Source organism: Zootoca vivipara, chromosome 7 (genome assembly GCF_963506605.1).
Source record: "Zootoca vivipara chromosome 7, rZooViv1.1, whole genome shotgun sequence".
In the NCBI taxonomy this organism is placed as follows: Eukaryota; Metazoa; Chordata; class Lepidosauria; order Squamata; family Lacertidae; genus Zootoca; species Zootoca vivipara.
The window spans coordinates 89,126,646-89,141,702 of NC_083282.1; the positions used below are offsets into that span (position 1 = coordinate 89,126,646).

General features: G+C 48.0%; 1 protein-coding gene across 5 annotated transcripts in view; it reads right to left on the reverse strand.

Annotated features, from left to right (window-relative positions):
* The window catches only part of KCNQ2 (potassium voltage-gated channel subfamily Q member 2), a 123,362-nt gene extending 115,580 nt beyond the window's left edge, over positions 1 to 7,782 (reverse strand). For all 5 annotated transcript variants that reach the window (XM_035122638.2, XM_035122640.2, XM_035122639.2 and 2 more), the window contains exon 1: positions 7,490 to 7,782. In XM_035122638.2, coding sequence (XP_034978529.2) covers positions 7,490 to 7,782 — 293 coding nt within the window. The remainder of the gene's footprint in view (positions 1 to 7,489) is intronic.
* Positions 7,783 to 15,057: the final 7,275 nt, after the last annotated feature.

Genomic DNA, 15,057 nt, shown 5'->3' on the forward strand with positions numbered 1-15,057 from the left:
CAAGTGTCCTTTTTACTACTGGTCTATGTCATGTTGCTATCATGAATCAGTGATCTAGGTCACTGTCTCTCGTCACATGCAGCAATTTCGAAAAGCAGTCCATCGCCTGCTGATTACTTGGCGAAGTTCAAATGCTGTCCAATATTTCAGCAAAACACATCTTTCTTGACTTAAGCATGATGTCAGCAGGGATCAGAATTCTTGCCCTCTTCTCTGCTGGAGTCTGTGTTTTGTTATCCTCTCCTTAGTTTTGACACCCATTCAAATATCTGAATCTGCAGGTGCCTCGTGAGGATTAAGGCCCATTTAGAATTACAGATCCATCATTTTAATAGAGGGCAAAGAAGTGTGGATCTGTTAAAGTTTGAAGGTTTGTTGGTTGGCACTACCTGCTGGCATCAAAACGGTTCGTTCTGGATCTGGGGTGGTAGCCAATTAAGTTTTACTCAGAGTAAACCAGTGTTAGAAACTCAGATATATAAGCTACAGTAGGTGTCAAATGCATAGGTGCCAACTCCCAGATTGAAAAATCCGGGATCGGCAGCGGAAGTCGCGCTACGGCCATTTTGGAACTGGGCAGAGCAGCACCGGAAGTTGCTTCTATGCATGCTCTGCCCATTTCCAAAAGCCCGCAGCGCCAGAAATCGCTTCTGCGCATGTCCAGAGACTCCAGACATGTGGGGGAAGGAGCCTCCCCGGGCCGGTAAGAATCCGGGGGATTTACGGGGGTTTTTAAAATTGGGGCTGCCAGCGGGAAACGGCTGGAAAAACGGGAGACTTGGCAGCTATGGCCAAATGGCTCCTTAAATCAGGGTTACAGTCGCCAAAATGAAATGCCTAGTTGCCATTTTGGGGCCAGATGGCCCTAAATTCTTGTTTTTCAGTGTGACTTTTTGGTTCCTGAAATTCATTCTGATTGTGCAGATAAAACGTAACAGATAGAATTCTACAGGATGTTTTGCTGGTGCGTGAAAACAATCAACATCCAAGGATCCCCAGGCATGCATCTCCAGATGGTGGAGACATCAGATGCCACCCTGGCGCCTGGGCATCTTCACTTGGTTGCAAGTGGCCAATAGCCAGGTGCAAAATGCGCCTGGTGAATTTCAAACACTGGAGTAAACCCACCGAAATTAAAGAACCCAAGCTAGTAATTTTCAATGAGCCTTCTCTAAGTAGGAGTAGGATTGGCTCCTCATACAAGTTGCAAGAACCCTGCTGAAATCACAGGAAGGTACCTTGCACCTTCATGCCAGAAATAGCTACTCTAGTCTTCCCAAGGCTGATGACCTCCATATGTTTCAGACTAAAATTCCCATCAATTCCAGCCAGCATGCTTGGCTGGTCAACTCTGATTCGTGAAGCCTTTCAAAACATGACTAATAACAACATTGCCTGAGGCCACTGTAGAAACAGACGGCAGGTGGCCAACCAGGAGCAGAATGTTGACTACCTCGCAGGGGTGTAAGCGCTGGGAAAACAGGAGCAGGCTGTAAGGCAGCTTTAATGACCCAAGTCTTTTGCTAGCCCTGCTATACAGACAGGAATTACCGTATTCCAAGGCCATTGATCAGAGGTTGGCAACCTGCAGCCCTCAACAAAGCCCACTGCATACAAGCATTTTAGGCCATAGGCAAGTGTAAGCTGTCCCTTCCTCAACAACAACCTAGCGGGGAGGAAAATAGAATCATAGAGTTGGAAGAGACCACAAGGGCCATCCAGTCCAGCCCCCTGCCATGCAGGAAACACCATCAAAGCGTTCCTGACAGATGGCTGTCAAGCCTCCGCTTAAAGACCTCCAAAGAAGGAGACTCCACCACACTCCTTGGCAACAAATTCCACTGTCGAACAGCTCTTACTGTCAGGAAGTTCTTCCTAATGTTTAGGTGGAATCTTCTTTCTTGTAGTTTGAATCCATTGCTCCGTGTCCGCTTCTCTGGAGCAGCAGAAAACAACCTTTCACCCTCTTCTATATGACATCCTTTTATATATTTGAACATGGCTATCATATCACCCCTTAACCTTCTCTTCTCCAGGCTAAACATGCCCAGCTCCCTAAGCCGTTCCTCATAAGGCATCGTTTCCAGGCCTTTGACCATTTTGGTTGCCCTCCTCTGGACACGTTCCAGCTTGTTAGTATCCTTCTTGAACTGTGGTGCCCAGAACTGGACACAGCACTCCAGGTGAGGTCTGACCAGAGCAGAATACAGTGGTACTATTACTTCCCTTGATCTAGATGCTATACTCCTATAGCATCTAGATCAAGGAGAGACAGAGAGAAGTTGGTGGCCCCCAAGAAATAACTCTCCAAGGGAATGCGGCCCTCGACAGAACCCGGGAAAGGCTTCTGGCCCCTTAAATGAATGTAATGTGCAACACTACCAGAAATACATTGAAGCTGATAAGTGCAAAGTTTTGCAATGCGAGGCCGTATTACTCACGTCCAGTCAAGAGAGGTTTGCAAGACAGAGCCATATTTGACTCACAACAATCCAATAGAGCCAACAAAATTCTCAGAAACATGAGCAAACCCACCACTATGGGGTGAGTGAATTCTTCCTTCAAAGCCAACAGCTTTGATGTCACCACTCTTCTTCCTTGTGTCCAAGTTCGATTTAATAAAGGAATGTGCTGCTGACCAGATGTATGTTGCCTGGAGTCGATTACACCAGCACTCAATGATCTGCACAGAATAGACTTTGTATGGAGCCCCTTCTCTCCCTTCCCTATGGTGAGCCGTGATCTGATCTAGGTGACCAAGCAATGATTTTTTTCCCCCCTTTAAAAATCAAGTTAGTTGTTATTGTTTTCCCTCTAGGGCCATGGTTCCTTCAGGTATACAAGGCCAAAGCCATTAAGGGCTTTAAAGGTCAGCAACAAGCTTTTGAATTGTGCTTGGAAACATACCAGGAGCCAGTTCAGATCCTTTAGGACTGGGGTTATATGGTCCAGGTGGCCGCTCCTAGCTGCTGCATTCTGTATTAGCTGTAGTTTCCGAGTCACCTTCAAAGGTAGCCCCAAAGGTAGAGCCCACTGCAGTTGTACAAGTGGGAGATAACCAGAGCATGCACCACCCTGGCAAGACAATCTGTGGGTTTCAGCTGGTGTACCAGATGGAGCTGGTAGACAACTGCTCTGGACACAAAATTGACCTGTGCCTCCATGCACAGGTTCATTGATTTCATCAGGACTCTTCTTGGTGTCCAAGTTCAATTTAATAAAGCAATGTACCAACCAGATAAAGTGTGCTCCCACGACCCACAAAGTTTAGGGATCCCTGAACTAGATACTGCGATCTGCCCCCTTTTGCCATTGGTTCAGGATCCTAGTTACACCCTACCACGGCCCAGGTGCAACAGACCTGAGAAGCCATCTCCATGCCTAACATTCCACCATTACAGCCCTTAAGTTTCAGGGTAGCGTTCTTGCACTATCTATGCACCAACTGCAAGAGTGTGCAGAGAAGTTTGTTTGATGGTGGCTGGGCCTCTCAGCAGTGCAGCCTTCTTCCCGCAGAGACTCCCCAAAGCCCAAATGTGACAACAAATGCAAGTGTGCAAAAATGAAGTAACCGTGTGGAATATTCTTTCCAGGACTGTCTCACTTTGGACTGCAGGCTGGGGGATTAGAACCACAGAATTGTAGGGTTGGAAGGGACCCCCAAGAGTCATCTAGTCCAACCCCCTGCAATGCAGAAGTTTCAGCTAAAGCATCCATGACAGATGGCCATCCAACCTCTGCTTAAAAACCTCCAAGGAAGGGGAGTCCGCAATCTCCCAAGGGAGACTGTCCCACTGCCAAACAGCTCTTAGCATCAGAAAGTTTTTCCTGATGTTTAGTCGAACTTGAAGCCATTGGCCTCCAGAGCAGGAGAAAACTGGGATCTTTGGATGAAGGGCAGTATACAAATTTAATAAATAAATGACCTGGAAGGGCCCTTTCCCCAGGGTGGGCCCAAACCTGAGTATGGACTCACAGCCCTTCCAAAGCTCTTTCTCAGGAACATAAATATTCCAGTTACCTCAAGAGTGGGGAACCTATGACCTTCCCAATGTTGCTGAACTACAACTCCCATCAGCCCCTGCAAGCATGTCCAATGGGCAGGAGTGATGGGGGTTGTAGTTTAGCAACGCCTGGAGAGTCAAAGGTCCCCCACTCCTAATCTGAAAGAACCACAGATTCTTCATTCTTGCTCTTTCTGGTTCTCAGGTGGCATAAAATCACAAGGGCCCTGAAAACGTGCTCCCTTTTATTTAAAAAAAAAGTGCTCCCTTTTTTTAAAAAAAAAGTTAAAAACTTGAATATATGCAAGTTTTGAATATATATACATATAGAACATATTGTTTTTAATTTCTCCACTACCACCAGCCCTTTTCCCCACCAACCATTGAAAGCAAAAGCATCACCTTCTAAAAATTCATAAATAGTGGAGGGCAGGCAAGTACCTACAACTTCCCCCACGCTCCCCAAGATCAATGATATTTCGGAGTGGGGGGAGGAGAATGTTCAAAGTCTTTGTGAGTAATTCAGCAGATTTCCAATGCCATTTAAATAAAAATATCCCCCCCCTCCCAAAGTGACCACACACCGACAGAACACATCTCGTATTATCTCCAGGTTTTAATAACAGGCCAGAAAATAGTTCCATGGGTCTGTGGGAATGATAAATGAAAGCAGCTCTGGCCAAAATCCAAAAAAAAAAACCCAAAACAACCCACCTTTCCATTTCAGCAAGCATTCAGATTGTAGTGCTATGCGTGTTGTCCAATGAACATAAAGGGGCTCGTTTCTGTGTAACCACCATAGCTGCCAAGTTTTCCCTTTTCTCGCGAGGAAGCCTATTCAGCATAAGGGAAAATCCCTTTAAAAAAGGGATAACTTGGCAGCTATGGTAACCACGCATAGGACCGAATTGTTAGCCATTTTCACCTGTCCCCATACAAGACACCCATTGATGTTGGCTCACACCCGACCAAGTACAAATCTTGCTTATACCTGTCAATATAGCTAGAACGGAACGGCTGTGCTGCACGTAAATGAGTGGCAATTTTATTAAGTGCATTGCAAAAGCAACCTATGCTTGATTAATCATCGCATTTTCATTTGTATCCCCTGCCTGTCTTTTCCGTAATTTGATTTTTTTAAAAGAAAAGAAAAGAAACACACACATGCTTCTTGCAGCTGAGCAATTATATCCATGCAGCCATCCCTTGAAGCGCTGGTGTGTCAACATCTGCCATTTGTCCCTGAATTTTCCCTCTCGGCTCCTGATGAGAAAGCTCCCAGCTCCGATCTGTATCCCTCTTTCTAGAGCCATCTCTTCCGTATCTCCAACAACAGTGCAAGGAGGGGAAGCAGGCAACCAAGATGTCTTAGCTGTGCAGCTTTGCACATCAAATGAAAACAGAGGAGCTGGATCTACAGAGATGCTTCCAATTTAAAAGCAGGCAGGGGAGTGGGAGAAATGAAGGGGATGATGAAAGAGAAAGCCATGGGGGTGGGGTGAGATAGTTGGGTCTGTGTACCATTCAGTCCAAGATATTGCTGCGGTGAGACTACACCAAGGCCACAGCAAAGCAGCAAGCAATCCTGCCCCACAGATCCAATCTGAGCCAATACGGAATCGCATCTGCTATACATACAGACATTCAACACACAAGCCCTTGCTCCTTTGCACATGGGACCAAAGGATGGAACATTTGCTCCACACTGAAATCAAGAAGAAAAAGACTCTGTGCTCCAGCAGGAAGAATCTTGGGCAAAAGGAAGGACTGGAGTTCAATCCTCTGCAGCTGCCTAGGCCCAACCGGTTGTATGAAAACTCCCCATCGGAAGGGAAATAGTTTCCCCATCTGTACATTGGGGCTAGTGGCAAGGATGATAATGGAGATGAGCCTGGCAGAAGCTGGGCCACAGCAGCATCATAAGAATCCCAAAATGCTGTCTCAACAGTAACTTTGAATTACTGCATGAAGCCCTTGGGGAGACAGTACATGGCAGGTCATTCCCCACCCCCACCCCACCCCACCCCGCCCCTCTTGCAATTGTCCGTCCAATTGTTTGCAAAGAAAGTAACATGAAGGAAAGCAGGTAGCTGTCATTTTGCTGGAAGCGGCGGGGAGGGGAGATGAAGACACAAGCAAACAGGCTCTGAAATGAAATGAACATTTATCCACTAGAGCAGGCCAACCACCCTGCCAGAGGCAGCTAGATGTGTCTTTTCCAGAGAGAGATACAAAAACAGGGAAAGTTGGCAATGCCCAGTCCTGGGAACTTGCCTTTGAGATGATGGACCTTGGTCTTGAATAACCCCAAAACTAACTGCAATCCAATCTTGCGCTCCCCTGAGCCTACTGATGCGAGCGGTCTGTTATCACAACATACAAAAGCAATGAGTTCCACAGGCACTATTCCCTTTCGTTTTGTTTCTTTAGATATGCCGCTTACCACTTTCAATGGACGGCTTCCCGGTTTGTTTGGGTTTTCTTTGTTTTGTTTTGTTTTGTCTTTAGATTAGCAAGAGGGTGAGTCATTTTTTCTACCCTTCCGTCTCTTCCTCCCCACCCCCACCCCCTTCACAGTTGTTGCTACATCTCTCACCTTTTTCTGTTTTTACCCAATGATGGATTGATGGCTAAGCAAAGCTTAATGGACACGTGTGTGTGTCTCTCCCCCCCCCCCCAGCAAAGCAGCCTGGCACCAGAATCAAGGCCCAAAACTAACTGGTTATGGCAGTGTTTAGGGGTTTTGTGTTGTTGTTTTAAGAGAAGCAAATTGGCGAGTAACCCTACCGCACAAACTGACATACAGCAGGGGAAACTGGCACAAATTGATGCGCGGGAAGGGATGGAAAATAGGTAGCAGTGCCTGCCTATTCATCTCTTTGCAGCTTGCAGATACCGGTAGCACTTCCCTCCAGATACATCCAAGAGAAATAGGTAGGATGGATGGGGGAGAGAGACAGAGAGGGGGCTATGGTGGGCGATCTTCAAGGATGGGCGGCAGAAGGGCCGGTGGTTAGGCAGATGTTTACAACAGGAGATTTCCCGACTAGGTGCCTAGGTGGACTGAACGATAGATGGAAGGAATGGCACAGCGACAGATGGAGAAGAGGAAGAAGAGCCCAGATCTGGGAGGGAGGGAGGGACGCTGCTGTAGGAAAAGGTTGGAAACGCTGCAAGGAAGGGAAGAATAAATGGAGGTGGATGGAGAAGGGGAAATTGGCTGGGAGGAAGGAATCCTAGATGGAGGGGGCTAAGGGGCAGAATTGGAAGGAGAGTTTTCAAAGGGTTATCGATTAAAGGGGTGCGGGCGCCTTTCGGCTTGCCAGAAGAGATGTGGAGGCAGCCAGGCTCTGAAGGGGAGATGGAATGGAGAGATGGTCCTATGTGGCAGGAGCGGCGGTGGGTCTTAAGGCGGGTGCCCCCACCACTCCCCAGTTTAGACCACCATCACCACCACCACCCGTCCGTCGGCTCCCTTTACTCACACGTAAGCGTGGTAGATGAACGCCCAGCCTCGGGGCCTCTCGAGCACGTTGTAGAGGAAATTCTGGAGCTTGCGGTAGAAGGCGTTCCTCTTGGGCGGCTTGCCGGAGACGGCCGAGCGGGGCTTGCTGAGGATGGAGCCGCGCTTGCTGCCGCCCTCGGGGCCCGCGATGAGCAGCGCGCCGTCGCGGGTGGAGTCCGGCGCGCCGGGATCGAGACCCACGAAGCCCACCTTGAGCTTCTTCTCGCCCGACGCGCTCGGGTACACGCCTCCGTTGCGCGATTTCTGCACCATCCTGCTTTGGTGGGGGGGTGGGGGTGCGATGGGGCGGCGATCGCGGGAGGATGGGGAGGGGGGGTCTCAGAGGGGGTGCGAGGGGGGAGCAGGAGGAGGATGAGGAGGGCGGAGGGGCTGCCCCGGGCCGGAGGGGGGCCGCGGCATGGCGGGGGTTGGGGGGAGCGGTCGGCGAGGAAGACGCGCGGAGGAGGGAGGAGGAAGGACGGGCGCTGCGGCGGAGGCTGCCGCAGCTTCCCCGCGCTGGCGAAGGAGCCGGAGGAGCGGTGGGGAGGGAGGCGGCGGCGGGTGGCCGGGAGGGGGAGCGGCGTGGAGGAAAAGCGAGAAGGAGCTTCTGCAATCCGTGCAGCCCACTCTCCGCCTGCTTTTGGCGCAGCTCCGCCCCGACGCCGGCGGTGCCTCCCCGCGCCCCCTCCCTTAACCCTTCCTGCGCCTCTCTCGGGCTGCTGGCAGCCTTGGCAACGGCGCAGGCGGAGGGGAGGGAGGGAATCACACCATCAAAAGATTCTATTCAAATATACCTTCAATATTTGAGTAAAATGTTGGGGGGCCCAGGTAAGGCTCTCCCCGCATGATCGATCCAAGCAGGCGTCCATGCACAACATTTGAATGGCAATGCCAATAAACTTCAAATATTTTATTTTGGGGAGGCAAAGGAACCGTAGCATATCAGCCAACTGCTAGGGGCCGAGGTCTCTTGCTCCAATAAAGCTCCCCCCCCCCGTTGATGGGCATTGCCATTCAAATTATATGGGTACGCCACGTCATGTGATCAGTTATCCAGGGCAGGGCTTACCTGGTTTCCCCCTCCCCCCCAATATTTTATTCAGGTTGGCACCCCTGGACCCCTAAGTGTTGGCTCCTATGCACAGAATAATAGAATTGTAGCGTTGGAAGGGACCAAGGGTCATCTAGTCCAACCCCCTGCAATTCAGGAATCTTTTGCGCTGAGTGGGACTCGAACCCACGACCCTGAGATTAAGAGCCTCATGCTCTACCAACTGAGATCCCGGTGGTCCCTTCCAACTCTACAATTTTTTTGAACACAAAGCACAATCCTCCAACGACCTTATTCAAAGGAACCAGAACCTGGGTTCTGTTCTCACTGCATGCAGAACTGACACTCGAACTCAGGACGCAAGGGAGAAACATGCTAAGAGAAAGGCACGCCTGGCAATTTCACACCATGATCAACTCCCACCCGGAAACCAACGTCCCCATTGTGGAAGGACGTGTGGATCCAGAACTGGCCTCCACAGTCACTTATGGACTCATTGTTAAAACCGTGTTTGTGGAAGACAATCTTACTCAGCTACGAGTGATCGAAGAAGAAGAAGAAGAAGAAGAAGAAGAAGAAGAAGAAGAAGAAGCATGCAGAACTGGGGGGGGGGGTGTAAGCATACGTATGCACAAAGCTGCAACAGAGTGAAGAACACGCCCATATATTGTGCCCAAATGATATTTTTAAGACAAAACCTGCTGTATTCAAAATAATCCTGAAGAACATAAAACTGGGGGGCAATTGTGAATTGATGGCTTTTTTTAAAAAAACAAGCTTTCCAGCAGCACAAAACTTTGATTCAGAGCGCCACAGCTGGCAAAGCTGGCATCAGGCAGCAACAAGTGAAATAACAAACCATAAAGAGCTTTCAATAGACAAATAAAACATCAAACCATTATGAGCATTCAGTAAACCCCAAGTTTCATGTGGCATTGCCTTCCTGAAATAACATATTACTTAACCTTATGCCGGTGGCAAAATTTACTATTGCAAAGTGTCGGAGGACTCTGATTGCTGAGCCGTTCTTGGACTGGCACCAACAGATATGGAGTCTAGCGCTAATGGAAGAATTAATATCTCAGTGATGGGCACGCTGCAAGAATCAAAACACAGACAACTTCTCTGCTGTTTGGTTCTCCTTTATTAGTCATGATAAAAAGAAATGTGGATTCTGGACTCCTTGAACCCAAGGACAATTGTGGGACAATAATGTGATGATTATTGAGAGAATTTCATACCTGAGTTCTTTAAGAACTCTTCGGTGAATGTCATTTGGCCCCAGCAACTTGTCAATTTTCAATTAATCAATATGTATCAATTTCTGAAAGGTGTATTTATTTTATTTTTTTGCTTTAGCATCAATAAATACTCATCCTGGAATATGCAAGAGAGAGAGAAAGCTTAATCTTTTGTCATCTTTGTTGTACAAAGGGCTCATCTACACTTTGACTTGTCCCGGGTCTAGAAAGCACGAGCCTGAACTATTTTCCACTCATCCAGGCATGGGTCCAAGAGATTTTGCCTTTCCGCACTGCTTTCCTCCAGAAAAACCACTCTTTAGTGCTAAGTTGCAACAAATGGCAATCCACAGAACAATCAATTGCCATTTGTTCTGATTCAGCACTAAAGAATGGGCTTCCCCTGGAAAAGGCAGCAGGGAAAATGGAGGTGTGGATAAGCCCGTTGTTTCTCTCTCTCTCTCTCTCTCTCTCTCTCTCTCTCTCTCTCACACACACACACACACACACACACACACACACACACAAACCAATAGGTTGCACATGTGGGAGATATCTCTCCGATAGCTTCCACCGGAAAGACTGATCCAAGTATTTCATTCACTTCTCGGTGATTTGCTCCTCCTCCTATAGCACTTACTTTCTCTCTTTTCCATCTAAAAGTCCTCTTCTTTTCTTTTCTTTTCTTTTCTTTTCTTTTCTATTATTATTATTAAATGAAAGGGGGAATTAAAGAAGAAGATAAAATAAAGAAAAAAACAAATAATATACAAATAACACTAATAGTAGCAAAAAAATACAACACCTCACAATATTGGCTCACATTACAGATACAATAACCATCACTACATGTGTCTTAAGTTAAGCATCTAATATAATATAAGCCTTCTTGAGCAAATATCCACACAGATTTAATATCTATATGATGCATGTATGAATGTAGGCAAGGCAGTGAGCTCCTCAAACCAATTGTGCAATATACGGTAGGTGTTTCTTTTTCCAAGCTCCAGGTATAAGTTTCTTAGCAACCATAAAGGTTCACAAAATCCATCTAACAGCTTACCAGACCTACTGCCAGCTGGGACAAGCCCAGAACTGGATGAGACCGAGGAGGAGGAGGAGGAGGAGGAGGAGGAGGAGGAGGAGGAGGAGGAGGAGGAGGAGGAGGAGGAGGAGGACCCTCTAAGCAGCCCTGTCACCTACCAAGTCCATGCTGTATTACCCTGTGATATGACCACCCAAGATCTGCTTGGTGTGGCTGCAGATTAAAAGTCCTGACACACCCTGGATGGTCTCGCCTTGCAGTGTTGTATCCCCCCCAGCCTCAACCCAAACTCGAAAACAGAGGAGGATATGAGTGGGTAGGCAAGCAACTCTAGACAAAATACTGTTCCCCCACTCTGGTTCCCAAGGCAGTCCCTGTCATCCCCACACACAGCTAGAGGGCACAGCAGTAGCCCTTGAGGGCACAAGCAACTTCTCAGAGGCGGTGGAGCGAACAGGTGAGCTGGGCTGGTCCATCTTCAGAAGGCCTTTGCACCTTGCAACTCTCCCCTGCCATTGCTGACAATACTGCAGCCAGCTTTCTCACAGGGCTCTGTCCAAGGTGCTGACCACTTCTGCCTCCTCTGAGGCAAACCCTGGCTGTACCTGCATTTCCCTGCCTTTCCTGGACTTGACCCGGCCTTTTGAGTAAGTGCTGTTATTATAGCCCATTTCCCCAATGAGTTTGGCAGAGGGTCAGAACAGGATCCCAAGACCCTTCGAGACCATCCCCAGGACCTCATGAACAGAGGAATTTTTCAATTTGTAAAATGTAAAAAAGGTAAAGGAGCCCTGGATGGTTAAGTCCAGGCAAAGGCGACTATGAGGTTGCAGCACTCATCTCGCTTTCAGGCTGAGGGAGCCAGCGTTTGTCCAAAGACAGCATTCCGGGTGATGTGGCCAACAGTACTAAATCACTTCTGCCGCAACGGAACACCGTGACAGAAACGCACAGAGCGCACAGAAATGGTGTTTACCTTCCCACCACAGTGGTACCTATTTATCTACTTGCACTTGACGTGCTTTTGAACTGCTAGGTGGGCAGGAGCTGGGACAGAGCAATGGGAGCTCACTCCATCACAGGGATTCGAACTGCCGACCTTCTGATTGGCAAGCCCAAGAGGCCCAGTGGTTTAGACCACAGCTCCCACTACCAGAGTGCATAAACACATCCCCTACCCTATACCAAACATTATTCAGAATAGCGGTTTGCACGACCCTCTGAAATTCAAAATAGCGCCACCCGCATCAGTCTCTGAAAGCTGCATTTATTTTTATTTTTGCTGTAGTATCGATAAAGACTTGTCCTGGAATATGCAGTTCAAAGAGAAAGTGCTCGTGAACAGAGGAAGTGACGAATCCAAGTGGAGACCCAGAATTGAAGGGACTTTAAAAGAGGATTAGACAAATTCATGGAAGAGGAGAGGGCTCTCAGTGGCTACTAGCCACAATGGCTATGCTCTGCCTTCACAGCTAGAGGGAGCAATGCTTCTGAATACCTGTTGCTGGAAACCACAGGAGGGGAGACGGCTCTTGGGCTCAAATCTTGCTTGCGGGCTTCCCACAAGCATCTGGTTGGCCACTGTGAGACCAGGATACGTGACTGGATGGGCCATTGGTCCGATCCAGCAGACTTGTATTATGTTCTAAACCAGGCATCCCCCAACTGCGTCCCTCCAGATGTTTTGGCCTAAAACTCCCATGTTCCCTCGCTAACAGGACCAGTGGTCAGGGAATTGTAGTCCAAAACATCTGGAGGGCCGAAGTTTGGGAGTGCCTGTTCTAAAGTCAGTGCCCATCTGATAGCACAAGGCCTCCCATCCCTGGGCTCTACTCAGGTGGAAGAACCCTAATCCAAACATTAGCCTGCTCACCTTCCAGGACCAGATCTAAAACTGTAGCGTTGGTACACAGCAGCTGCTGACGCAACATGCTTCAAAAAATTGGGCTCCTGACCTACTGGACAGCTCTTGCTGGCAATGCAGGACTCTGGTCCCACAGCAATGGCAGCAATGAGAAGAGTTTTCAGGAACACTACATTTCCCTTGGTCTCCTGAGCCTGTGCATACTCTGACCCCATGTGCCAAGACAATGGAGAGGAAGGGGGAAAGACTCCCTCCTCTCACTGCACACCAACCTGCTGCTACCACCAGCAATGAAAAAGAAGCAGGGCATGTGATTGTGGGGAAAGTCTTTTGCCTATAGGGAAAGGATGGTGGAGTCTGAAGGACAGGGCCAGCCCACCCACGAGACAAGATGAGGCAGCTGCCTCAGGCGGTAAGAACCACTGAGGCAGCAGATCCAAATGTACGGTAAGTCTTTCTTCCCCTCCATGTTCATAATGTATGTAGGTCTTCACTCACCCCCTTCTTCCCTCGCAGAGAGGGGGAAGCACCGTTTGGGGGTCTGCCTCAGGTGGCAAAATGTCTTGGGCAGGCCCTACTGGAGGATAACTGAGTGCTTAGAGAAACTGCCCAAGTTCTTCCCATCTTTCTTGGAAAAACAGATACTATTTCCAAACCAGGGAGCGCTTGGGAGAGCATGGCCATGTCTGTACTGAATAATTTCTGGTTAGCTTGTATTTGATATACTTTTTATTGATTTTTTTTTCACAACAAAGAAACAAAGCGGGTTCCAGTAAAAGGTATAAAAAGGAAAAGATAACTCTCCTTCGTTCCACAATCATCTTAAGTTTCATATTACATTCACAGCAACGATTACAAGTTAATCGATATTTGCTGCTCTGTGATTGCGTAGTGAATAAGAAAGAGAATAGCAAACACAGTCCCTGGTAATCTTTCATCATTGTTAGTAAAATAATGAAAACCATTGAAATTTGGGAAAGGTATTAAATGCAATATACATTTTTATAAGAGTGTTTGCATCACTCGTTCCAACGTCTTGCATAGTGAGATGGAGAGGGAATGTTGCTTTCTTGTTTATTAAACATACATAATAAAATCATATATTTCTCCAATAAAGTGATTTTTTTTCACTTTTCCACACATGACTCTTATTTTGCATGTACAGTGGTACCTTGGGTTAAGAACTTAATTCATTCTGGAGGTCCGTTCTTGACCTGAAAATGTTCTTAACCTGAAGTACCACTTTAGCTAATGGGGCCTCCCGCTGCCGCGTGATTTCTGTTCTCATCCTGAAGCAAAGTTCTTAACCCGAGGTACTATTTCTGGGTTAGCGGCGTCTGTAACCTGAACCGTCTGCAACCTGAGGCATCTGTAACCCGAGGTACCACTGTAAGTTCTTCTGCAAAGGTGAGTTGCCCCACCTATTAGACCAATAACCCACTTTAGATGCTTCCAGAACTGAGCAATGGTCAATCAAGTGATTTCTGGTTTGTGGCAGCTTTTTGGAAAATGGGATTTTTTTTCCCCTTGGGGCTGATTTGAGATAGAAAGCTGACCTACACACACACACACACACACACACACACACACAAGGTGGCCCTGCCACGCGTTGCTGTGGCTCAGTCTGTTCAATGGAGCCTCAGAGTCCCCCTTCAGACTCCCCTCACCTTCAGTCCCTGTTTTACGTGTGTTCTGTTTACAGAGGCACATCCCTGTGACTTCCCCCACCCTGACCCGACCCATGACCCATCCTGGCCCCTCCTCCCCCCACCCCCAGCCCATCCATGTGATTGCCCCCCCTGTCCTGACCCATGACCTATCCTACCCCCTCCTACCCCCATCCCACCTAGGAGAGCCCCCACCTCCACTCAGCCCAGTCTGAAAAGCCGAGCCAAGATGCTGTGGAGATGGAAATTTTCCTAGGTGCTGTACCAGTGTAGCCGTCACTAGAGGGCGCTGTTTTGCAACCTCTCCTATGCTCCCAGCATGCACTTTCATCTGATTCGTGAGTTCTGGAACACGTGGTTTTAGGGGTTTACCTGGCCCAGGTGTGACATCTGTCTTTGAAAACAGTATGGGGTCACTCGCGTAGTCACATTTGACTTCGTGTCAAAATTTGAACGCAATCGGTCAAGCGGTTCTGTTGAACATTGGAGATGAACCAACATACCCAGTCAACATTTTTATATATATAGATAGAAGGAGCTTAGCTGGGGCACCTCCAGCCCATTCCCAGATCAAATAGCCCTTGAATATCCATCCACCTCTGTACAAGATGAATAAACTCTCAAGGGACTCTCAAGTTAACTCTTCCCCCTTTAATCTCCAAAACAAACTTTTCCTTCTT